Raw genomic sequence first — 25,915 nt, 5'->3', positions numbered from 1 at the left:
GTGTCCCTAGAGCCTCTCGCTTTGGAGTCGAGGCGCTCATGCGGGACTTACTCCCGAGTAGACGCTGGCACGCTGGAGACAGCCCTGCAAGCTGGAGCTGGATCTCACCCAGTGTGGCTGTGTAGGTGGGGAGAGTGGGGGGGACAGCTTCCCCTTCTCAGCTGCTGCTGGTTCCTCCTCCTCCTCTCCTTCCCTAAGAGCTCAAGCTACTACCGGAAACCAATATTTTTTTGCTGCCGCTGTGTCTTCTTTTTGCAAAGTTGTTTCGAAGCAAACAGAGGCGCAGTCAGAGGCGCTGCAAAGCAGCATCGGCGGCGGAGCTGGTTTCTTTGCAACTTCCGAACGAACCCTGGACTTTTCTTTTTCTCTTCGCCAGCCTGGAAAGTTGTTGAACCTCCATCTCCCCGTTCCCTCCCCAGCGCCCAAACCCGGCATGTTTGATCCGCCGGCTGCTGCTGCTGCTTGCAAGCTCCGGGACTCCGGCAGAGCCCGGGCGAAGGATGGAAGAACAGCCCCGAGGCTCCTAAGAAGGCATTAAAAAGCGATCTCCGAGCGAAGAAGCGCGCCCGGCGTGTTTGGAGAGGAATCCAGATAATAATAAGAATTATTATTATTATTTTTGCAAGGGGTGGGAGACGCATCGCCCTCCTCTTTCCTCTCTCCCTCCCCCCCCCCAATCTCCACCATGGAAGATGTGAGTAATGTTTCAAGTGCAATGGGTTGGCAAAGGAAGGCAGCTTAAAAAGGCTTTGCATACTTGGGAGAGAGAAGGAATGGGCGAGTTACAAGATAGAGGAGGGAGGAATGCGGCCCTTTTCTGTTTGTTCAAGAAGTTAAGTTTCTAGTCCTCTGGGTCCAGCTGCTTGCTTTCCTCTGCTCTTGGCTGGGCGTGTGTTTGATCCTGTGATGATTATTTAGATTTCTTATCAGCCCTTCGCTGTGGGGTCCCGGGCGGGTTACAGCCATGTGAAAACACAATATTAAAATCAGTTAAAACAAATTGCGGTCAAGAGAATAGGATGGATCCTAGATCGATAGATTGTCAGAAACTAGGGTACAGAGCATGCAACAGAAACTACCTTCTTCAACATTCTTATCCAGATCTTGTTTTGAAAGCTGACCGAACTTGTTAAGTTTAACATCCGAAGAGGAGTAAGTCAGTTTCAAAAGCTTTTTTTTGGGGGGGGGGGGTAGGAAAAGCAAATATACTGTAGTAGAGGATAGAAGTAATTGGGGACGACGACTGGACGCTTCCCCCTTCCCCCTGCTTCCTGCTGAAATTAAACAGAGGGAGCTCTCAAAAGGGCCTGGATGAAAGTCTTTTTAAAAGTTTGTTTTCCTATTGGCATGGAATGGTCTTTGGCCTGGGAAAAGGAGAGGGAGGAAAACATAGCTTGTTTTGTTGATGGATGTCCGAGGCTGCTGGAAAAGGAGCACGTGCTTCAGAGGTCTCTCTGGAGTTGGTTTGCCCTGCTATGAGAAAACTCAGGCGGTGGTTGAAAGTTGCCAAGTTTCCTATTCTAACCTTGCTCCTGTGCCTTTTGTAGCAGCTTAGCACACTCCAGTCTTAGGCATCAAGTGTCGGCGGGACAGCTTTGCTGACTTAATTCCTGGGCACCAAGTTGCTGTTGAAAACAGTGGAGCAGGGCCAGTTTAAAAAATAAAACAAAAGCTGGCAATGCTTAGGCAGCAGTTGCTGATAAATTGAACTGGGTGAACCTCGCTGTAGGAAATGATGCTTGGAGTGTGCTTTTGGCTCAAGACAGCTGGGTGTGTGTGGGTGTTTCTTGGTTGCCATGGCTCACAAGAAGCAGGGAATTGTCATAGCCCAGGGTAGAAGGGGCCAGGCTCAGGCATCCTCAATTTCTCCAGATCCTGGTGACCCACTGTGCAACTCTCACATGCAGTCTGAAGAAGCAACCTGAGAGAAATGCCTTTAAGGACTGTTGCTCCATGGTAGAACGTCTGCTTTGCATGTTGAAGTTCCCAGGTTCTATTCTGGTAGGATTAGGAATGCCCCTAAACTGAAACCCTGGAGAGCTGCTGCCAGTCAGTGTGGACAGTACTGAGCTAGAGGGACCAGTGGTCTGATTCAGTATAAGGGAGCTTCCTATTTTCCAGTTGGTTGGGATGGAGAGACCTGTATCTCATCTGTTTTGCATGCAATAGGTCCCAATTTCAACCCCCAGTGTCTCTAGGTAGGGCCGGGAAAGACCAGAGAGCTGCTGCCAGTTAGTGCAAACAGTATGCAGCTAGGTGGGCCAGTGGTCTGACTCAGCATGAGGCAGCTTCCTATGTCTCATGGGCACATCTTAGCAATCCCTCCCTGGACCCAGCAGCATCCTTGACAATGACCCACACCAATAGCTATTGTTAGATTGTGGGCAAATATTAATAAATTAATACTCAAACTCATAGGAGCAGAGGAAGCTGCCAAGTCGCATCATTAGTTTACCTGGCTCAATATTGTCTACAATTGGGAAAGCCAACATTGTGTCTTCCAGATGTTGTGGGACTACAACTCCCATCAGCCCCAGCCAGCAAGACCTGTAGTCAGGGTTAATGGGAGTTGCAGTGTAGCAGCACATTAGTGGATACCCTTGCTTTACATTGACTGGCAGTAGCTCTCCAGGGTTTCAGACAGTAAATCTTTTCCAGACCTTCTTGGAGGTGCCGGGGATTAAACCTGGGACCTTCTGCATGCAAAGCATGCGCACTGCCAGTGAACTATTGCCCTTCCTACATTTTGTACTTGGAAGCAATTCAGTACAGACCACCGGGCTATTTAAACTCTTGACATAATTAATTCAAAGGGTCACAAGAAGGCAACTGAACCCATTATATTTACTACATTCTGCCTCTCCTGTGCTGATGTTGCTGCAATAGGATATAGGTGGTAACCCAAGATAGAGACCTGCTTTGCTAAGAGCACTTAGCATGCTTTCAGTGTGTGCTTATTTGCAGCTAAAAACTACTTTCCTATATAGGTTAGCATGCTTCTCCTTTAAAACGTTGTTTATTCTTTTGGGCATCTCTACCCAAATCGCCTCTGACCGGGGTGTACCGTTTCCCCTCATCCTAGAGTTTAAATGGGTCTGTCCAGAAGATCAGGCGGCTGCTTCTTTCCTTCCCTGGTTCCCCCCTTGTTTTGCATTTTGAAACTCTTGCCTTTTCAAATGGGGCTGCTGCTTCCTTCTGCCAACAAACTCGTGCTTGCACCAATTCTGTCAGGGCACTTTTGTACTGGCAACCCATAAGCTGCTTTCTCTCTGCTAATGGGCTGTTGCACTATCGAGTGGGTTTTGTTTTGTTTTTAAAAGAGATTTCATGGAGCCTTCAGCTGTTCCGTCCTCTTGGAGAAATGGGAAGTAGGGAAAGGAAAGGAAAGGGCTTGCAAGGCTTTATAAGGGCATGGCGATGCTACAGATGTAAACCAGTTTCACTCCTGTTGGGCAGTGAAGAATAAGAGCATATACAGTATTTACTCATCGGACTTTTAAAAAGGTTCAGTACTGCTACCATCTCCGCAGTGCTTCTTGGGAACTGTAGTTCTGTGAGGCATTCTGTGATTCCCAGAAAAGTGTGGGTGAAGCCGCAACAATTATGTTGTTAAAATCTATATAAGTTTGCTGTGGAGACATAGCATGTTGCTTTATACTGAGTCTGATCATTGTCCATCAAGCTTGGCTTAGTCCACAGTTTCCCAAACGAATCTTCAGTTGTTGTTGGACTACAACTCCCATCATCCCTAGCTACTAAGACCAGTGGCCAGGGATGATGGGAGTTGTAGTTCAAAAGTAGCTGGAGACTCAACTTTGAGAAACCCTGGTTTAGTCTACATTGTGGCCTTCTAGATGTTGTTGGACTCCAGCTTTCATCATCCCTGTCCGTTGGCCCATGCTTGCTAGTGCGATGGGAGGTACAGTCCGACAACATCTGGAGGGCCACAGGTTCCCCATTCCTGGTCCGCACTGATAGACAGTGGCTCTCTGGGTTTTCAGAAAGGAGAGTTCCCCAGAATTACCTGGAGAGGCTGGGGCTTGAACCTAGAATCATCTGCATACAAAACCTCAAGACCGACCCTACCATTAGGCAGAGTGAGGAAGCTGCCTCAGGTGGTAGATGCTGAGGGTTGGGGAATGGACAAAGCTGTGTGCGCCATATTGTGAGCACTAGGTGAGCCTGTAGGCCTCAGGTGCAGCGGAAGGCACTGCCCCATTGCCAGAGCTGAAGTGAGATTCAGCTGTCAGTCTGGCTAGCTTTTTTACCCGGAATGTAGCAGAAGGGAAGGCATCACCTTATTCTTTGCCTCAGGTAACAAAATGCCTTGGACTGGCTCTGCAAAGTATGGGCTAGGCTACAGTGTCCTTCAGCCTTGGGTCCCCAGACACTGTTGGACTACAGTTCTCATTAGCTGGGAGTTGTAGTCAAACCATTTCAGCCCCAAGGTACTGCAGCTTAATTAGTTGTCCTTTGTCATCACTGTGCTGTACTCAGGTGGTTGAGGGAATGGTGACATATCTTGCAAGTAAGGCATTGAGCAGTGGGTTTGTTTCCAGGATTAGTTAACACACAGGACAGGTCAACCACAGGTGTCATCTCTAGGCTGAGCCTGCCATGTTCATGACCATTTAAGGAATTATAACAAGGATGGGGAACTTGTGACCTCTATATATTGTTGGACTCCACTTCCCATCAGTCCCAGCCAGCACAGACAATGGCCAGGGATGATGGGAGTTGTGGTCCAGCAGTTACCAAAGGACTGCAAGTTCCCCATACTTGGAAAATAAACTTTGCCTTTGTCTAGCATCTGGTATTCTCAGCTAAACCGTTGCTGAACAAGGAGGTTACATTGACCTATTTTGGCTAGTATCCACTGATCATGCTAATTAAGAGATAATAGATTTGATTCATTTTTAAAGCTGTCTGAGTTTGTTGCCATCACTATATCTTCTTATTTCCTTTTTTACAGTCACACTGTTATCTTCCTAATTGTTTCCAGGATTTTAGGCAACAGAAAATTACAAAGATGCTTTTTTTACAATCTCGTGCCATTTTTATTTGCAAGGAAAAAAATCTTTTTTTCTATGTCTTTATGGACTGCGCTTTCATTAAAAAACAAATACAGTATACCAGTTTGTAAAAAGGTCAATTAAAACATCAGTAAGTATTGGTTACTAAAAAAGAAATTCACATTGCAAAGGCCTGTCTGAAACATAGTTTTTTTCAGATTCCTGCTGAAACTCTAGTGGCAGGGAGTTCCACAGGACTGGGTCTGTCACACTAAAGGCTTGGTCCCTTGTAAAGCCCAGCAGAACCTCCTTAGACAACTTAACTGCGAAAAAAATCCTTTTTGAAAGTGTTTGAGGGCAACTGCCTTGAAAGGATTGCAAAAGGAAACTGTGGCCTCAGATCTTCAGGAAGCAACTGTCCACAAGTTTGCTCACCACATTGAGTGCCCACCAACCCAACAGGCATGCTTGTTGGAACTTAAGTCTGTGTTGCAGAGTCCTCTGAGTGCCTTGGAGGCAACAGAAGACGTGTCTAAACCCTCTTCCTGACTGCCTCTGAGTTTATGCTGCACCTTGTAGATTCTCAAAGTGCCTCTGAATGAAGCTGAATGGGAAATAGGAGACACACACCCCGCCCTTCCCTATTGGAAAAGGGCAGGGGTCCTGGCAAGCTAAACGTTAGATTACTATTAAAGCCATCCAAGATTTGTCAACTTCTCCCTCAAATTGGAATTTCTGTTTGTCCCATAATAAATGTTAAGCGTACGATGGAAGCCAAAAGGTTAAATTTTGGACAGGACCTTTTTTAGATTGTATGTGTAAAGTCATATGTCTGAATTTTCCACACATACAAATGCAAAGCTCCCTTCAGGTAATATTCTAGCATACTTAGAAGCAAGGCTTCAAGTATTCTTCTCCAAGAGAGAGAGGGAGAGAGAGTGGTACAGTCATACCTTGGAAGTTGAATGGAATCTGTTCTGGACGTCTGTTCGACTTCCAAAACGTTTGGAAAGCAAACATTCGGGTTCCAAAAGAACGTTCAGAAACCGGAACATTCACTTCCGGGTTTCAATTGTTTGGGAGCCAAGGCGTTTGAAATCCAAGGTATGACTGTATATCAAGATTTTCACTAATGTGGGGGAAGAGAGCTTTGTACATCACAATTTGACGCAAAAGAAATGAAATCCCACCAACAGCTTTGAAATGATCCAGGTCTTCCTTACCCTTAGAAACATGTAATTTGTGGGTTATTTTCTCTGCGATAGCCAGAGTTCACATACCCTTCTACCTCAACAAGTGGTTTAAGTCATGTCGGGTCTTCCATTTCTGGGCCAAAAAACTTCTAGATTGGCTAGTTTGAAAATTTGTGTGCGAGTATCCAAAAATGTAATCGTCCCCTGCAGAAGTTGAAATGGTGCAGTCCAGAATTTCATCACTAATGTTCGAATCCACTGTGCACATTTTGGTTACAGTGTGGGAGGAGACTAGGAGGGAGGGTACCACTAGTTATAGATATGCTGTAGCCAATGTTACACCGGAAACAGCTGAGCTAACCTCTGTTGGCCATATACCTGGTGACTTGCCAATGGGCATCCTTTGGATCCATGTCAGAGCACTGATTTCAAAGCAGTTGTGTGGCTTCCAAGTCCACCGTGTTTATTGCTGGACCACACTAGCTGCAGACCACTACAAAGAAGTGAACTGGTATGCTCGTTCCAGCAACTGGAGTAACTTTATTTTTGATGCACTGGCTGCCCCCCCCAAAACCCTAAAAAATAAACCATTAAATACATGACAGTGGTGTGATCATTGGGGTCAAACATGCAGAGAAACCCAGGACTGCCATTTGCAGAACTTGTATTTGTTGCACTGCAATTTTGCATATGTCTCAGAAGTAAGCCTCATACACGTTCAGTGGGGACTTACTCCAGGTAAATGTGCATAAGATTTCTGCCTGAATTTCAGTGATCTGGTTCATAGTTTTTCTTTTTTTAGCCCTGTGCAAAGGAAGTTAGAGTTATAGATTCTTGATAATGCTTCTAAGAGTTGCACCAAAAGGAGCTTAATCAGAAATCCTGACATGTCTATATTTGTACAAGAACTGAAAGTTGCAGGAAGTGGTAATACGTAGTAAGACATAAGTTCCTGGTATATTAGAAAGATGAGTTCTTGTTTTTTTTAAAAAAAAATACATTTAATCTGATTTAAGCACTCCTCATATCCTTACCCTCAAAGAATGAATGAATGAATCTTTATTTGCATCAGCCATTGGCCATAGCAATAAAAAAACAATACAATATATAAAGAGTAGAAATAAAAAGTCAGTTATATAAAATACAATCCCTCAAAGAGATTTGAATAAGAAATCTAAATTGCAAACCTTTTCAGCATCAGTCTAATTAAAATTAGGAATAGTCAGGTTCCCATAAGGAATATATTTGGGGTACTTGTTTGTTTGTTTGTATTGCACATTTATAGCCAGATTTAATTATTTTTTATTCAAAACATTTTTATGCCCTGCTTTCCCTCTTCACAGAGCAGTTGCTCAGAGCAACTTACAAATAAAGAGCAAACATCAGTTCAACAGTGATCCAAGCACTAAAACACAAATGTTGAAACAATTTTTTTTACAAAGAGCAGTACTTACAGTGAATATGTTGGGCAGCAACAGAAGAGAAGTTTTTAATTGGCAGTGGGGGGGGGGGAGAGTAAGATAACCTAACCTTCAGCTGGTGCAAAATGTAATGGCCAGATTGTTCGCCAGAACAAGATGGTTTGAGCATATCCTGACCCATCTACCCTGGCTGTCAATTAGTTTCCAGGCCCAATTCAAAGTGATGGGGTTGACCTATTAAGCCTCAGGACCTCAATACTTTAAGGACCACCTCTCCCCGTACAAACCGATCCAGACCCTGCGCTTATCATCTCAGGCCCTTCTTTATATCCCCCCTCCCAGAGAGGTTCAAAGGGTGGCAACAAGAGAACAGGCCTTTTCTGTGGTGGCTCCCCGACTGGAATGCTTTCCCAAGGGAGACTCGCCTGGTGCCATCATTACATGTCTTTAGATGCCAGGCCAAAACATTCCTCTTTACTCGGGCTTTTAACTCATTACTTAAATAACTTATGGTGTGTTAAAGTCGGTGGCATGTATGACTGTTATTATGATTATTATTTTATTATTATGCTGCCTGTTGCTATGCTTTTTATTATGTTTTTATTATTGATTCTCCATAAAATGTGTTCTTAAAGTTGTACACTGCCCTGGGATCTTTTGATAAAGGGTGGTATATAAATCAAATAAAAAATATAAACAAACAAACAAACAAACAAATCGCCAGAATATCCATTTCAGCAATTCTCTGTGTTTGGGCTTTCCCCCATTTTCTTTCTAATATATTTCCCCTTAGCAGTGCTACTTGAAAGTCATGCAAACCTATTTCTTGAAGATGTTCCAATGTTGGGGGCAGACTCATGAAAGGAAGCTTCTATCTGATCTTCTGAGAATGTGTACTGCAAAGTTTATTTGAACTCATCCTGTCAGCTCTCACAAGATATTATGAGACTTTAATTTAAAGAGAGATATATATTTTGGGGGGGGGGTAGCTATTTGGCCTGGAAAATAGAAGCTGTTTGCCCTTAATAGGAAGGTGTACTGGAATTTAGGATGTTTTTTTTACTTAGACTATATTGGTGTGTTTGAGTAGCCGTCCTGGCTATGGGCTTCTATTAGTGCAGTTCTGAGCAAGTATGCCTGAGGCGAAAGCTTTTTTTTTTTTAAGGCGAAAAAAAGGGTATGAATGTGACTGAAAAGTGAGAACAGGAAACACCACGTTATATTTATAGTTATATGTACATTTAGTTATCTATCTGTCCACAGTTTATATATATCTAATGTGATATATGTATAGTCTTGTCAAAGAGAACCCTGAATGACTGAGGGATCTTAAACCATTTCTTTCAGCAAATTTAAAAAACATGTTTTCAGTCAGTTGGATGGTTTCCAGGGGTAGCGTTTCATGGGAGATTGACAAAGCACCCCTACCTAACGCACATGTTCAGGGTGCGAGTCTCCCTGCTGATTTTCTGCTAGTCCCCATGGGTGAGCAATGTGGCTGGAAGAGGTAGAAACCGTTACGAGAAAACAGGCATGATGCCTCTAAATCCTAAAGAAGGACCTCCTTATTTGAGATCCATGCCTTTGCTCTACCAGTTGGGCAGGCCAGGGATCTTAGTGTCTAAATCTGGGGCTAGATTTAGAATTGGGAGGGGAGAGCTCTTCAGTCAAGGCCAGATTCAGAAGAGGAAGTGCTGTTCTGTTGACAAGAGTAGATCAGAGAGAGGCCAGGCTCCTGCTATATATCCCAGGCCTGGCCAAGCAAGTAACCGCATGCTGTCTACCAGTGTTACATATAACATTACTGCATCTGTGCAGAAGTCGTGGAATCTGGCACTCCAGATCCTTGCCTCCCTCCTGGTTCATGTCTCAGTTTCTGTGATTTTCCTTTCCTTTCCTTTTTTACTTTTTACTTCTCCTTTACCATACCTTTCTCTTCAACACATTTATTCTACGTTATACTGTAGGGGTGCTCAGGTGAACCCCCACGTGCCAGTCCTCAAAGGTTGGAGGGGGGTAGGAAGTGGGAATGTTAGGCAAGACTCACTTAAGCCTGCCTGAAAAGTGGGGTGCCCATCTCGCCCCAGTTTGAGTGCACTGCCTCATGTCCTCGATGAATACGTGAGGGAGGGGTAGTATCCTGATGGAAGGACTGCGTGGCAGGAGCTGCCTTGACCTCTTGGATTGGATCTGATCTGTGGGCAATTGCCAATTATAAGAACTGTAACTTGGAGGAACTTGTTTTCCTCCTCCCTCCAATTCCTTTTTCCTTGTGTGCTGTGTCTTTTTTTATTGAGAGCCTGAGGGCGGTGACTGTCTCGTTTGTAGTGCAATAAACACACACACACACACACACACACACATGCAAACAAACAAACAAACATTTCACAAAAGGTTTCTCTCTCCTTGATTGCAATTTCTTTTCTCCTTAAATAACGGAGAATGGTGGTGAAACACAGGAGAAAAACTGAGCACCTCTTATGCTGTGCACATAAATTAAAGTTGCTTGTATAGCTGCATAATGTGCTGTGGGGTGTGTGTCAAGGTTTGAGTTTCTAATGACAACCTTTCTCTTTCTTATTTCCTGGTGTGGCTCTAGGGTGTGAAGGAGGAGACCCCAGAGAAGCCGAAGTGTCCTACTAAAGCGGAGAAATCTGGCTGGATCAGGAAGAGCAGTTCAGGCCTCTTTGGTCTCTGGAAGGAGCGTTACATCCAGCTCTGCAAAACCAAACTGTTAGTGTACGAAGATGAGGTAAGAACAGTTGAAGGGAAGCTTCTCTGGAGAGGGCTGTTCTCTTGCTCCGTGCTCTGTGACACTGGGGCCTGCCACAATGCAATGATAGGATCAGCCACTCTTGTCTTGACACGGTGCCTTTCAGTACATTCGCCTGCTAAATCCTGAAGACCAGTGGTGCTCATAGTTCGCCTGCATTAAGGTTGCCCCTGTCAATTCCGTATCAAAATAAGCTTCTGTTTCTTTTTTTAAAAAGATATTTATTCAAATTTTATAAAATAGAAAACGTAAGTTTACAAATTAGAGAAAATTATAACAACAATTAACAAACTAAAATTATAACAACAGTTAACGAACTAAGAAAAAACACACATAGAAAAAAGAATAAAAAAGGTACAAAATGCAAAAAAAAACCAGGCAGTTGAAAAAGAAATTTAAAAAGAAAAAATATCCATTTTTCAATATCTTTGGACTCATTTACTTGTTTCCTTGACCTCCTCTCCCCTTTTTGTATTCCCATTCACAAAGACATTTCAGCAAATCCTTACCCTCTTTCAACCATCTTTACTCTATATCTTAACCTATTATAACTATATATTTTCACTCATTATCAATCCATATTTGCATATTCTTATTAATCTTAATACCAATACCACTTATTTTCAATCCAACATCATTTTAACATTCATTAATTTTACAGTATTTCTGCAAATAGTCTTTAAATTTCTTCCAGTCTTCTTCCACCAACTCTTCTCCCTGGTCTCAAAATAAGCTTCTGTTTCTCCCCTTGTATGAGACACTACATTCCAGGGAGCTTGCCCTTTTGGTCCATTGCAACAGAAACCAGCAGCCTTGTACCACTTCAAAGGTTTGTGTTGTGGCATGAAGCTTTGGGGATCTCAACCTGCTCAGGCTTAAATACCTGCCTTGGAGACCCTGCTGTCTGTGTCATCGTCCAAGGTGCTTAATAATAATAATAATAATAATAAGCATGCAACCCACTTGAGTGGGTTTCCCCAGCCACTCAAGTGATTAGGCCCTTTTGGTAGTGGAAATGGGTTTCCCTGTAGAGCAGAGATGAGGAGCCTTTATCATCCTGAGGGCCACATTGCATTCTGGGCAACTTTGCAGGCAGCCACGTGCCAATGGGCAGGCAATAAATGTTCAGTATACTGATTTCTGGAACGCGGGTGGCGCTGTGGGTTAAACCACAGAGCCTAGGACTTGCCAATCAGAAGGTTGGCGGTTCGAATCCCCGCGACGGGGTGAGCTCCCTTTGCTCGGTTCCTCCTCCTGCCTACCTAGCAGTTCGGAAGCACGTCAAAGTGCAAGTAGATAAATAGGTACCGCTCCAGCGGGAAGGTAAACGGCGTTTCCGTGCGCTGCTCTGGTTTGCCAGAAGTGGCTTAGTCATGCTGGCCACATGACCTGGAAGCTGTACGCCGGCTCCCTCGGCCAATAAAGCGAGATGAGCGCCACAACCCCAGAGTCAACTGGACCTAATGGTCAGGGGTCCCTTTACCTTTACCTTTATACTGATTTTTACACACGTTCACCCACTTCTCCATCCAGACTAACAAGACACATTGTCTGTGTTCAAGGGTACGTTCCAGCCAGGCAAAAACACTTGGGGTGCTAAGCTGGGGTGTTTCTTGGGGGGAGTCCCAAGGGAGATAAAGAGATTTGGAGGGCTGCATTTGACCCTGGAGCCTGAGGTTCCCCAGCTCTGCTGCAGAGATTCACCCAGCTTCCTCCCTGTTATTTTTCAGACAAAAATTGAAAACATGTCTATTCATCAAACAGGATTTTAATATCTAACTCTGCTTCTTTCTTTTATTAATTGCTTGGGGGTAAGCAGCTCTAACTCTTAGAAGAAAGGCAGATTTAAATGTTAAACTAGTAATAATAGAGCCCATTTTCTTAGAAGCGCTGCTACACATTCCCCCCTCCCTCTATACTCGTGTGTGCCAGTGAGAGATAAAGTTCTGCCATCTAAGGATCTGATCAAATAGTTTCTAAGCCACAAACATTCATGTCACAATAAAGCTGCAACCCTGTGCAATTTTACGTTGCAGCAAGTCCTGCAGAATTCAACAGGACTTAATTCTGAGTAGGCAGAACTTTTTAAAAAGAAAGAAGAAGAAAATGAAATTAAGTCTGAAGCCCAGTGTTGGTGAAGGCCTGTTAGATTAGCAGTAGACATTCTACTGTGCATGCAGAAGGTCCCGGGTTCAACCCTGGAATCTCCAGGAAGATCTGGAAGAGAATCTCTGCCTGAAACCAGGAAGAGCTACTGCCAGTCAAAGTCAACAATAGACCAGTGGTCTGACTCACGACAAGGGAGCTCTCTGTGTTGCTCTTTTGTTAAGAGCTGTGTTTGGACTTTGAAGAACTGGGTTTGAATCACAGCTCTGGCATGAATATTCTTTGTCCTTGGGTGAGTCACTATTTTTCTCCTTCAGCCTTATTTTTCCCAGCTGTCTGCAGGAATAACAAGGACTTGCCTCACAGGACTTAGAGAGAATCAACATAATAATATTTATTATTATTTTAACAAATATCAGGAACCTCTTCTTATATTTGCTGAGAATTGGCCAGGATATTATTTGCAAATAATTTGTTTTGATTTGACTGGAAAATAAAATCACATCAAGAGAAGGTGAAATGACTTCATAGGATTTGGGAACAATCAACTGAAGACTAATTCACAGCTTTTCAGCAATTAAGGGTGCAGTCCTGGGCATGTTAAATTTGGAGGAAGAAAATCTGGAGTTTAGGATTGCAACCTAAGCATCAGAATATAATTCAGACTTGGGGATCGGTGGTTACTTACCGTATATAATGAATAAACCCTCGTAGACAATCAAGCAAGGATTTTATGAATGATGCTCCTTGCTGCCTTTCATTTTTGGATATTTTAAAAGATTTTATTTTTAATAATGAGTGCTAATTTAATATACTTTAAGAAATATGAGGTATATAGCCCCATCAGTGTCTGCAGCCCTTTATAGTATAGGCAAAAGGGAGTAAAGACAGTGGTACCTCGCAAGACGAATGCCTCGCAAGACGGAAAACTCGCAAGACGAAAGGGTTTTTTGTTTTTTGAGCTGCTTCGCAAGACGATTTTCCCTATGGGCTTGCTCCGCAAGACGGAAACGTCTTGCAAGTTTGTTTCCTTTTTCTTAACACCGTTAATACAGTTGCGACTTGACTTCGAGGAGCAACTCATAGCACGCGGTGTGGTAGCCTTTTTTGAGGTTTTTAAAGACTTTTGAAGCTTTTCCAAAACTTTCCCGACACCGTGCTTCGCAAGACGAAAAAAATTGCAAGACGACAAAACTCGCGGAGCGAATTAATTTCGTATTGCGAGGCACCACTGTGAGTTCCTGCTCCAGGGATCCTACAGTCTAACGGGAAGAGAGCAAAGGGAGAGCATTTTTCACATTGGAGAGCATTGAGAAACACAAACCTCCTCCTGCAGTTGCATGTACAATACTTGGATTTCCTGGAAGTTGGGAATAAAGACTGGGGTGGAGTGATGGGGTAGTAGTTGTATTAAGCAAGAGCTTCATAGAACACGATCTGGAGTAAGGCCTGTGTTCAAGTCCCCACTCAGTGATGAAGTCTGTGAAGCTTGGGCCAGTTACATACTCTCAGCCTAGCCTATGTTGCCAGGTGATTGCGAGGAGAAAATGAGACAGCCCCCCTGCATGTCAACCTCTGGCTCCTTGGGAAAACGGGACAGGATGTGCAAAAGGGTTATTTTAATTGTAAAAGATGCTTGTATATAACCACTTGCCTGGTCAACTATGGTATTCCCCCCATTTCCTCCAGGTGACCAGCTATAGGGCTGGTCCACACAGGCAACAGAATAAGACTGCAAGAACCCTGAAGTGGTAGAATAGGCTGTACCACTTTGAACTTCAGGTGTGGCAATGCCATCTTTGTATGCTTATCCACTGTAAGAGCTCCCTGCAAATTTAAAAGGGAAAGCAATGCCTCTTTGTTGTTGCTTTTTACTTTCAGAAGCCTCCCCCAAGCACACACAGAGGGGAACGATTGAAAATGTGCTGCTTCTCCTGCCGTCACAAGTAGTGTAGTTCATTCTGACACCTGCTAACGCTGCTGCCCTCTTCCCACAGCTTTCTGCTAGCTGTGACTAGTAACTTCACGCGTGCACACCCCTCACTCCACCCTCAGCGGTGAGCTTGCCAAAGCTAACAGAGGCAAGTGTGGGCTCGCAGGCTAATAAAACCAAAATAAAACTGGAGGCTGCAGAGCTTCTCTGCAAGGCTGTTGTGAAAGCACTCTGCAAAATTAAAAATGGTGCAAAGATTGCAGTGGTGCTTATTTATTTTTAAAAGCATGTATCTGGTGCCCTTCCTCTCAGGGCTGTCTTAAGACCATCACAGGGAAAGATGCCGTCTAATATGCCAAAGGATGGGTTTGTTAGAAATGACAGAGCAATGCAATAATGCCATGCATGAACAGCAGGATTACGTTCGAAAACCGAGGTACCACTGCATTGCAAATTTGTTGAAGAAAGGGGGAAAACATATAGAAAGGAGAGGAAGAAAAGGGGGGACAGGAGAAGAGAGAAAAACACACCCGAGGGGGGGGGAACCATTTCAGCTCACATTAACAATACAATAACCATCAATACATCCATCTTAGTTTACACAGGTAGCTCTATACATGCCAACCAAATGTCCAAATATGTATACAAATGAAGCTGATGTTTTATAAAATGTGTGTTCAGATTTAGCAAGGATGTTATGGTCTCCAGACCATTGCATGATAGATGGTGAGTGTTTATCCTTCTAGTTTTGCAGTGTCTCTTGGCTCGCCATTGTCCTGCAGTTAAAACCCATCCTTCAGGAATGCAGCATAAAGGAACACAAGCACCCACAAATATCAAGGATTTCACCAGTACAAAATTGATAAAGAGAACAACTTTGGACCAGAAAGGGTCCTGTCTGAGGAACCTGCAGGACCATGGAGAGTTTCTAGTGGGCAACCTGTTCCACTGGAGACTGGGACTGGATTGAGCCCTTTTCAGCCTCTGACTTCCTTGGACCCAGGAGAGGGTGTCCATGAGGGTCCTAGTCCTCATTCTATAAGCCCTAGTGCTGTGGGATCTGGTCCAGAGGGCTCCTGTGTCCCAGCCTTGGGTTTAGCAGCCCACATGAGTCTCCAAGCCATGAAAGCAGACTACTCTGGCTACTCAAGTGTAAACTCAGGCCCCATCTGCATCATTCCCCCCAATGAAACCTGGGAAGTGTAGTTGGTTAAAAGTGCTGAGAGTGGTTAGGAGATCCCCACAGCGCTCCAGTTCCCAGAGTTCCCTGTGAAGAGGGTTTGATTGCTAAACCACTCTGAGAATTGAAGCTCTGTGAGGGGAATGGGGTCTCCTAACTACTCTCAGCTCCCTTAGCAAATTTCCCAGGATTATTTGAGGGAAGCCATGGGTGTTTAAAGCGGTGTCATGGTGCTTTAAATGTATGGAGTGAATGTTGTTGCCTCAGTAGACTCTAAATTTGGCATCAGGATCCCTGCTCAACCCAGCAACATAACGCTGCTGTGTTTTTAAGGTAAGCTTCCTGGATTGAGGTCCAAAATGGACTGGCAACTGTTGGGAGTGTTGGGCTGGCAAAGTGTGTTTGCTTCCACCAGTCCCGGTTGGTAATATTGTTGTGATGGGATGATGAGCTGCTTGTGCGTAAAATGCAAGTCCCTCAGAGTTTGATCAGGTTTTCAAACCTCTGCCTGTGACGGAACCCCTCCAGCATGGCTGCGTCAATCGCTAGCAGAATCCGAAAGTGGTTGCTTTCGGAATCATTTCCAACATAAAAGCTCCTTAACGGAAACACGTCTCCTGGACTCTCGGCGTGACAGTTTCCGGCGAGGAGTGGGTGTCCCTATAGGAGGTCCTGAGACCTCCCCACTGTTTTCGCTGGAAGCGTCTCTGAGCCATCCCTCCGACTCACTTTCCCTTGGAGTTCCTGATCTCCCCCTACTGGTTCCCTCTTCAGCTGCTACGTCTCTCTCAACCTCAGTGTGCCTTTGCACCTCCTGTCTTTCCGATGGCAGTTCCCTGACATCCACCTCCCCTCCAGGGCCCCCTTCACCCCCTCCCGTCTCCTCCCCTACGGGCTGTGAGGAGGTAAAACCCCTGAAAGAACCTTCCTCATCGTCCGAAGTTTCGAACACTTCCCTCCACTTGTTGCTGTCCCTGGTCTCTCGGTACTCCTCGTCATCGGAGTCCATTCCCTCTTCCAACTCCGACTCCGCGAATCCTTCCAGTTCCTCTTCCTCGTCGGTGGTGCCGAAATACTCCCTCCTAAACCTTGCTACCGGCTGTGGTTTCCTCGGGAATCTTTGGTGGAACGTTTCTGTTAAAACCTCGTCATTGACCTCCCCTGCAGTCACCCAGGTGTTTTCTGACTCCGGTTCCCCTTCCCACGCCACCAAATACTCCACCTGATTTCCCTTCCACCTAGAATCGAGGATTTCCGCTACATGATTGCTGCGTTCCCTTTCTTCCAAGGCTGGTCCCCTGGCGTGCTCCCCTTCACGTCCCCCCCCTGTATGGTGACAGTAACGACCTGTGGAACACTGGGTGCAATTTCATGTGGTTGGGTAACCGGAGTTTGAAAGCCACTGGGTTGATCTGCTGAATGACCTCAAAGGGTCCCAATCTTTTGGGTCTTAATTTCTTACAACCCCCTTTGAACGGCAACCCTTGGGTTGACAGCCACACCTGATCCCCCACCCTTATGGTTTCACCTTCCCTTCTGTTCTTGTCTGCCTGCTTTTTATATTGTGCCTTGGCCCTTTCTAAGTTGAGCTGGAGCTGATGATGGATCGCTTCCATCTCTTCTACAAAATGTTCGGCCGCTGGAACGCTCCATCTCTCCCCTCCATCCCCTGGAAATGCCCTTGGGTGACACCCGTAATTAGCCAAAAAGGGGCTCATCCCTGTGGACACATTCTCCGCATTATTGTAGGCAAATTCTGCCAGCGCCAACTTTTCGACCCAATCGTTCTCTCTGTCATTGACATAACACCTCAGATATTGTTGGAGGATGCCATTTGCTCTTTCCGCCTGCCCGTTGGTTTCAGGGTGCCGGGCAGTCGAAAAATTGACTTCCACGTGCAGCAAGCTCATGAGCTTCCTCCAGAACCTGGAAGTAAATTGTTTGCCGCGGTCTGAGATCACCCTCAAGGGGGCTCCGTGCAACCTAAAGATGTGTTCTACAAACAACTTCGCTGTTTCTTCCGCTGTGACTGCATGTGAGCATGCTACAAAGTGGCACATCTTAGTTAACAGGTCTACTACTACCATGATGGCTGTTTTCCCCTTGGACTTCGGCAGATCTGTCATAAAATCTATTGATACCGCTTCCCAAGGCCGTTCTGGTGTGGGTAATGGTTCTAATAACCCTGCCAGCGCCCTTCTTTCCCCTTTGGCTCGCTGACATTGGTCACACCCTCTTACATACTCCTTTACATCTTCCCTCACCTTGGGCCACCAAAATTCCCTGGTAACCAACCACATGGTCTTGTGTTGCCCAAAATGTCCCGCCGTGGGGCTATCGTGCAACTGCTTGAGTACTCTCCCCCTCAATTCACCTTCTGGTATATACAGTGCCCCTTTGTAATACAATGCCCCATTTCTTTCCTCAAAACCTCCGGGTTTCTCGCCCTCCCCCCTAAGACCTCTGAGCTTATCCTGGGCATATTCATCATTTTCCGTTTCCTCTACCAGTTCTCGTTGCCCCACCAGCGCCGCCCCACACACCCAGCGGTCTTCAGGGATGACATGTCTCTCTTCGATTGCCCCCTCCCCCTCCAAATACTCGGGTTTGCGTGAGAGAGCGTCCGCCCTGACGTTTTCTGGGCCTGGCACATAACAAATTTCAAAGTGGAATTTGGAGAATTCCTGTGCCCATCTCACTTGTCGTTGGTTGAGCACTCGAGCTGTTCTCCAATACTCTAAATTCTTGTGGTCGGTGCACACTTGCACCTTGTGTTGTGCCCCAATTAATAAATGTCTCCACCTCCGGAACGCTTCGTGAATGGCGAGTAGTTCCCTGTCATACACCGTGTAGTTCCTCTCGGATTTATTCAGCTTCCTCGAGAAGAAGGCACACGGTCTCCACTCTGACGTATTCCTCCCCGGTTGAAGAAGTACCGCCCCGATCGCCCGGTCGGACGCATCGGTTTCCACTCTCATGGGCTTTCATAAGTCCACATGCAGAAGTTGTTCTTCCGAGGCGAAAGCCCTTTTCAGTTCTTCAAAAGCTCGCTCCGCCTCCGCCGTCCAAACAAATTTCTTCTTGCTGCTGAGGCAGTCGGTGATGGGCGCCGTCAAGTGTGCAAAGTTCTTGATGAACTTCCGATAAAAGTTCCCAAACCCCAGGAATCTTTGCACATCCTTCTTGGTCTTGGGTGTCTTCCATTACAGTACCGCTTGGACCTTGCCTGGATCCATGGCCAATCCCTTGTCTGACAAGCGGTACCCCAGGAATTCCACCTCCTTGGTATGAAACTGGCACTTCTCCAGTTTCACCCACAGCTGGTTGGCTTGCAGTCTGCCCAACACTTCTCGAACGTCCCTCACATGCTGCTCCTCATTCTCCGAATACACCAACACGTCGTCTAAAAAGGCCACACAATTCTTGTAGAGCAAAGGTTCCAGGACGTGGTTCATAAAAGCTTGAAAGCACGCCGAGCCCGCTTGTAGACCGAAGGGCATAACGAGGTATTCAAAGGCTCCCAGAGGGGTGAACATGGTGGTCTTCCATTCATCCCCCTTCCTTATGCGTATCAGATTGTACGCCCCCCGCAGGTCCAGTTTTGTAAAAATCTTCCCCTTCCTCACCCTGGTCAAAATGTCATCAATTCGGGGCATAGGAAAAGCCAGGGGTTCCGACACTGCATTCAGGGCCCTAAAGTCCACTACAAGTCTCGGCTTATCTGTGTTTTTTTTGTCCACAAAAAACACTGGGCTGCCCCCCACCGCTCTGGACTCTCTGATGAAACCTCGCTTCAGGTTTTTGTCAATGAACTCCCTCAACTCCTGCATCTCCCTGTCTGACATGGCGTACAGCTTGCCCACTGGGAGTTGGGCCCCAGGGAGTAGGTTGATTTGACAGTCAAAGGGTCTATGCGGCGGCAGTTTGTCTGCTTCCCTTTCGCTGAATACGTTGCTCAGATCTGCGTATTGTGGGGGCACCTTCCCTTTATCCATTACTTCCATCCTGGCTAGGGTGACTCTGGCTCCTCCCAGAACCTTCCCCTGCTTGCAGTGTTCTAGGCAATGCGCTGACCCAAAGGAGACCACCCTCTGATGCCAGCCCACTAGCGGATCGTGTAGCGCCAGCCAGCTCATCCCCAAAATGATGGGAGCTCCTCCCAAGGTGGCCACATTAAACGCTATCCGTTCGGTGTGCCTTGCCACCCTCATTATCATCGGGACAGTCTGTTGGCTAACTTCTCCTCCCAACAGCTCTCTGCCGTCAATCGTGGTCACCTGCAAGGGGTTACTTAAAGGGATGGTCTGTATCTGGTGCTCAGCTGCAAACTCCTTACTCATGAAATTACAGGAGCTGCCTGAATCCAAAAGCGCCTTGATCTGTAGTGGGTGTCCGTTTGGCAGCTCTAGCAACACCTCTATCACTAAAGCAGGTCTGGGAGGTTCTGGCGTGGGCACTTTCACTGCTCCTTGGCCTGGCTGCTGTGCCCTGACGGTGGCAGCCAGGCGTTGGCTTTTACTTGCTCCTTGCTTTCCTCCTCCTTTTCCCCAACAGCTCCTGCCATCCCTTGCCATTCCTTTCTTTGTGGGCAGACTCTGGCAAAGTGCCCTGGCTGTTGGCAGAGATAACATTTCTTGGCGCTCTTTCCCTCCTTCTTCCGCCCTTCACTGGGATTTGAAACTGCGCGCGCCCGCGCTGTTCCAACTTCCATCGGCTCTGCTGGCGGGAAAGGTGGCTCTGGAATGTCTGGAATGCGGAAATCCCTCCAACGTTCTCCTTTCCCTTCCCGCCTTTCCAAAGCCCTCGCTTCCTGGCGCGCTCCTATGGCCAGCGCGGATTAGGTCAGCTGATCCATAGACTCCGCCCTGGGCCCCCGGGAAAGTTCATCTTTAACGGCCGAAGAAAGCCCCTCTTCGAAAAGCATCTGGATGGGTTCCGCCGATAGGTCCCACCCCAATTTATGAATCAACATAGTAAACTCAGTCCAGTACTCACGGACAGATCGGCTCCCCTGTTTGCAAGCCATTAACTGCCTTCGCACCACTCCCTGCTCAATGTCGCTGGAAAACATCAGGTCCATGGCACGAAAAAACTTCCTCGTGTCCTTTAGGATCTCATTATTCACTGCCATCAGGGGTCTAACCCAGTCCTTCGCCCCCGATTCGAGATGGCCAATTACAAAAGCCACTCGCGATTCCTCATCGGGGAAGTCATCAAACTGCAGGTTGAGAGCGTATTGCATCTCTGTTCTAAAGGCATGATAGCTTCTGGGATCCCCCCCGAATTTCTGCACCAATCCTGGCACCTTTCTGGCGAGCGGGGTGGTTTTCTCCTTTCCCTTCTCTGCATCCTGAGCCCTCCTCTCCTCAAGCCTCGCCGTTTGCATGGCAAGCTGGATTTCCAACGCCCTGTACCTTTCTTCCAGGCTTGGACCCCCTCCAGCTGCTCCTGCTCCTCCGGTTCCGGCTGGGTCGCTCATGATGCCTCTCCCTGCACAAGCTGGCTTTCGGGGACTTTCGGATTGCTGTGATGGGATGATGAGCTGCTTGTGCGTAAAATGCAAGTCCCTCAGAGTTTGATCAGGTTTTCAAACCTCTGCCTGTGACGGAGCCCCTCCAGCATGGCTGCGTCAATCGCTAGCAGAATCCGAAAGTGGTTGCTTTCGGAATCGTTTCCAACATAAAAGCTCCTTAACGGAAACACGTCTCCTGGACTCTCGGCGTGACAGTTTCCGGCGAGGAGTAGGTGTCCCTATAGGAGGTCCTGAGACCTCCCCACTGTTTTCGCTGGAAGCGTCTCTGAGCCATCCCTCCGACTCACTTTCCCTTGGAGTTCCTGATCTCCCCCTACTGGTTCCCTCTTCAGCTGCTACGTCTCTCTCAACCTCAGTGAGCCTTTGCACCTCCTGTCTTTCCGATGGCAGTTCCCTGACAATTGTCTTTTAATGAAAAGCTTTCAAAGGAAGCTCCACGTGCAACACATTTCTGTAGTCCAGATCCCAGATAGCAGTGGCTAGGCTACGAGGAGAAATATGGCCGTTCCTAATCAATCATTATTCCCCCGGGCAGCTGGAAGTCATCAAGTCCTAGGAGATATGAGAAATTTAAAAAATGCACTCACAACAAACACCTGATTTAATTGCCACAGCCCATGTTCCCTACTGCTACTGAGCGCCAAGGCAATTGTCCTTCATACCTTGTGGTCTGCCTTTCCCCTTTCTCCTCTTTGCCCATTCATGGGCATGAAGGACACCTGTCTGATTGTGTTTTCTTCTCTGCCTTAGAGGGTGACACCTCTGGTGATAACTCTCCAGATGTTGCTGGCTCAATAGCACTTTCTTCTCCAGTTGATTTCCATAGGGTTGGTGTCTTGAAGCAAAGGCAATTTAAGAGCCTTTGGGCCTTAAATTTATTATGGCAAAAGTTCTTGTGGACTCAGATGCATTAAGGGAAATGTTAGTTGGCAGATACATATAAAGGAGAAAACGAGACGGTGGGAAGTAAATGGCAGTGAATTGCAAAAATTACAGTCAGTTTGCATGAGAGCTTAAAATACACAAGCAAGAGGCTAAGGCGGTCCCTCAAGCAATTGATGTGTTGGGATTTGTACTTGATCTGAAAAAGTAGTCCTTGGTCTAGGACAAAGTCCCTTCCCATAGTATAAAGGTAGATAGAGACAAATAGATATTTTTAAATATTCTTTTCTGCGTGGCCAAAATATACAATGAAATACAAACGGAGAAATATAGGACAGTGGTTGTATTGTGGCTGGCTGGCAGGTGAAGACTGTTTTATTCCAACAGACTTTTGGGAACTGACTGGTTTTAAGGAAGGGGCCTTTAATTGTACTGTGCTGCATTTCTATAACTTGTTTAATTCTATTATAGATAAAATGCCATTTTAACTATTGTCTTTTATATGTTTTTAGCTATCTGTGCTTTTTTTCATGTTTGCTTTAATTTTTGTGAGCCACCTCGAATCTGCGAAAAGGGCAGGATATAAATTAAAAAAAATGATAACAATAGTGTTAGCCTTGTGCAATAAAAGGTATCAAAGGGGTTCCTTCACACACACACACACACACACACACACACACTTGTAATATCATATAAGGACATTGTGTGTGTAAATGGGCCATTTCAGGATTAAAGCCTTCATGGACCTTTGGTTGGTGTGCCAACTCGACCCTTTTTTAGGTGAAGCTGATCTGGCTACTGTCGCATGTACTTTGGGCACATTTAGCATGGATTACTGCAACATGCTTCACATACAGCTGCCCTTGAAAAGTTAGTAGGAAATGCTAGCTGGTGCAAATATTATGTATTTTGTCATTTTATGACTTGATTTTATTCTGTGAATCGCCCTGAGACCCCCAGGTATAGGGCGGTATATAAATTCAAATAATAATAATAATAATAATAATAATAATAATAATAATAATAATAATACAGCTCCCAGAGTGTTGTCAGGGCTCACTGGTATTTTGAGCAGAATACTGTTTTCCCCTTTCAGTCTGAACAGGCTTCCAGCTCATTGGTGGTGCTGATAATGTCAAGTTTGCAGGTTTGATCTCTTCATGGGACAGTTGCATATTCCTGCTTATTGCAGGGGATTGGCCTAGATCAGGGGTCACCAACCTAAAGCCCATGGGCCAGAAGCGGCCCGCATAGGTCATTTGACCGGCCCATGAGCCATCCCCAAACTGAGCTGCCCGCTTGCACGCTGCGCTAAACCGACGCAGCGTGGCCACTCGCTTCCACAGCGCTGGAAATCGCGTCTGCGCACGTGCAGATGCCGGAAATCGCAGGTGTGCGCATGCCCAGGCAAGATAAATCTTACTGACCCTTGACCTAGATTCCTCAGGGTAACTTCCAAGTCTACAATTCTATGATTCATTCCTGGGCACAATTCAAAGTGCTGGTTATTACCTATAAAGCTCCAAGTGGTTTGGGTATTTCAGTATTTAAAGCTGTGCCTTCTCCAACACATACCTGCTCAGGACTGGCTGATGATGTCTTTCTGCCTGAGACAAAGGACAAGATGACACATCCTGCTTCCAGATTACAGATTCCATGTACAGAAGCAGACCAATCCAGAAGCTAAATCTTAGGCCACATCCATACCATACATTTAAAGCAGTATCAAACCACTTTAAACAGTTATGGCTTCCCCCAAAGAATCCTGGGGACTGTGATCTGTTATGGTGCTGAGAATGGTTAACCCCTGTTCCCCTCACAGAGGTCCAATTCCCTGAGAGGTTTAACAATCAATACCTCTTCCCAGAGAACTCTGCAAATTATAGCTCTGCGAGGGTTTGTCTCTGTTAATTTGTAGTTGAAGACGGGAGACAGCACGTCCCTCACAGTAACTATCCATACTGATCTTTAATTGTATTTCTTATGGCTTCTTGTATTGTATTTTATGGTATCGCAATATGAAATCTATGGGATTCAAATTATAATACAATAAAATGCAATATATAAGAAATAAAAGATGCAGTAAAAATACAATTTAAACCACGTAGCATCTAGTGCAGTGCCAGTTTTCAGGTGTGAGAAAAATGATTTTATATGTAATGGAAGCAATAAAGTCTCAGGCAGAACTCCTGAGCTTTGTGGCCTCACCTTGGGGGCAAGCTCTTATATGTTATAGTATGGTTTAAATGTGCTTAATGAGCTGGGATTTGCTTGTAATGCAAAACGAGAGAGAAAGAAAGTAAAAAGAAGAAGAAAGAAAACCAGTGGGGTTTTAGGCACCCCATGACTCTGCTGGGCTGGGACAGGGCAGTAATATTGAACTCAATCTAGCTATATATGCTTTGACTGGTGAGCTTCTCATGACTTCAAACGGACCCAGACAAAAATAATCTGTGTTTGCTCAATGTTTCCGTTGTGTTCAGTTTCCTGTGACTTGGTTTCTTGCACAAGCTAGATTTTGCAGGATCGGGCCCATAATGATAAGATTATTTTTCTGCTTTACCCAGCAAGCAGCACCAGATATATGGACACGTTTTGTCTCAAGGGAATTTGGAACAGCACACTTTTGCACCCTTAGAATATTGCTGCCCAGTGACCATTTTAGTTGCTTCTACAGTGCAGTCAATTGGGCCTCCTTCCCTGTGCTGACATTCCCACTGTGAGGAACCTGTGCTCCTCCAGCAGTTGCTGGACTACAAACCCTGTCAGCCTCAGCCAGCATGATTGATGGTCAGGGATTATGGGAGTTGTAGTCTAGCAACATGGAGGGCCGCAGGTTCCTCACACCTGGTCTGTATCCACAAAAGGATGTAGCATTTCCAGCAGTTGGGGGGGGGGCGGGGGGAGGCAAAGAGATTGATTTCGATTCCCTGTGAAACTCCTTGCTGTTCCTCACCACAAGAAGAACCATCTTAAGTGATGTAAAGTAGTGGAAATTGCAGAAAAAATGATCCAAAATGAGAAAAAATGGCTCTGCTTTCATATATGATAGACATACGCTTATATTTTCCATCTCTGTGTAAAAGTTTGAAATACCTAATTGTGTGTGAATTTTATCACATCTGTGTTCTTTTCCTTCGGCCATGAGCTTAAATCACTAAGTTCCATTTCCACACTCACAAGCTGCCTTCTGTCGTCCAGTGTTGCAATCTGTGAGCTTTTTACACCCTTGCAGAATTGCACAGCCTAGAATGTTTGTTGAAATGAGAATGGCTGCTTGAGGCCTTGCCAGTGGGCCTCGGGTTGAGGCAGGATTCGAACCCAGGCCGTCCTAGTCCAAGCCCAGTGCCCTCCGCGCAACATTGCGCCTGGTTTCATGTCCTAGATCAGAGTAACTCAGTGCGTTTTATTCCCCCGCCCCTTGCAGGATGAACAGAAGTGTGTTGAGACCGTGGAGCTGGAACGGTACGACAGATGCCAAGAGTTGCGCGCCCTCCTGAAAAGGAAAAATCGGTTCATTTTAATCCGGTCTCCGGGTCACAAGGTAGGATGTCCTTCTCTTTGTACATGGATGAATTGCATTTATTTGTCACCCCTCCCCAAGAAGCCAGCACTGCTGCCTGGTGCTGTGTACTTATCCATGCTTCACAGCTGTTCTTTTTCACAGCTCTCCAGGGTGTCATGAAGATGTATTGGCTTGAGAAGTCAGAGACTGAACTTAAAACCTTAAGTATATAAAGTGTGTGCTGTGTTGCTCTAGTTAGAGGTGTAGTTTGCTGAAGAGCTGGACTTTCCCATGTAGCAGCCTTCTTGTTCTGCCTGTTGGGTCAGCCTTATGGGCGCAAACAGACGTGATTCAGGGTTGCAAGAGGTCTGAAATAT

At 45.9% G+C, this 25,915-nt stretch overlaps 1 protein-coding gene across 1 annotated transcript in view; it reads left to right on the top strand.

The window, feature by feature from the left end:
* The first annotated feature begins 224 nt into the window (after positions 1 to 224).
* Positions 225 to 25,915, top strand: part of PLEKHO2 (pleckstrin homology domain containing O2) — a 42,629-nt gene continuing 16,938 nt past the window's right edge. Inside the window, exons 1-3 of the mRNA XM_077918973.1 lie at positions 225 to 694; positions 10,226 to 10,378; positions 25,461 to 25,577. Coding sequence (XP_077775099.1) covers positions 686 to 694; positions 10,226 to 10,378; positions 25,461 to 25,577 — 279 coding nt within the window. The 5' untranslated portion in view covers positions 225 to 685. The remainder of the gene's footprint in view (positions 695 to 10,225; positions 10,379 to 25,460; positions 25,578 to 25,915) is intronic.

This window comes from Podarcis muralis, chromosome 14 (genome assembly GCF_964188315.1).
Source record: "Podarcis muralis chromosome 14, rPodMur119.hap1.1, whole genome shotgun sequence".
Taxonomy (NCBI): domain Eukaryota; kingdom Metazoa; phylum Chordata; class Lepidosauria; order Squamata; family Lacertidae; genus Podarcis; species Podarcis muralis.
Note: the sequence above shows the minus strand (reverse complement) of the source record. Positions and strands in the feature narration are given on the sequence as shown.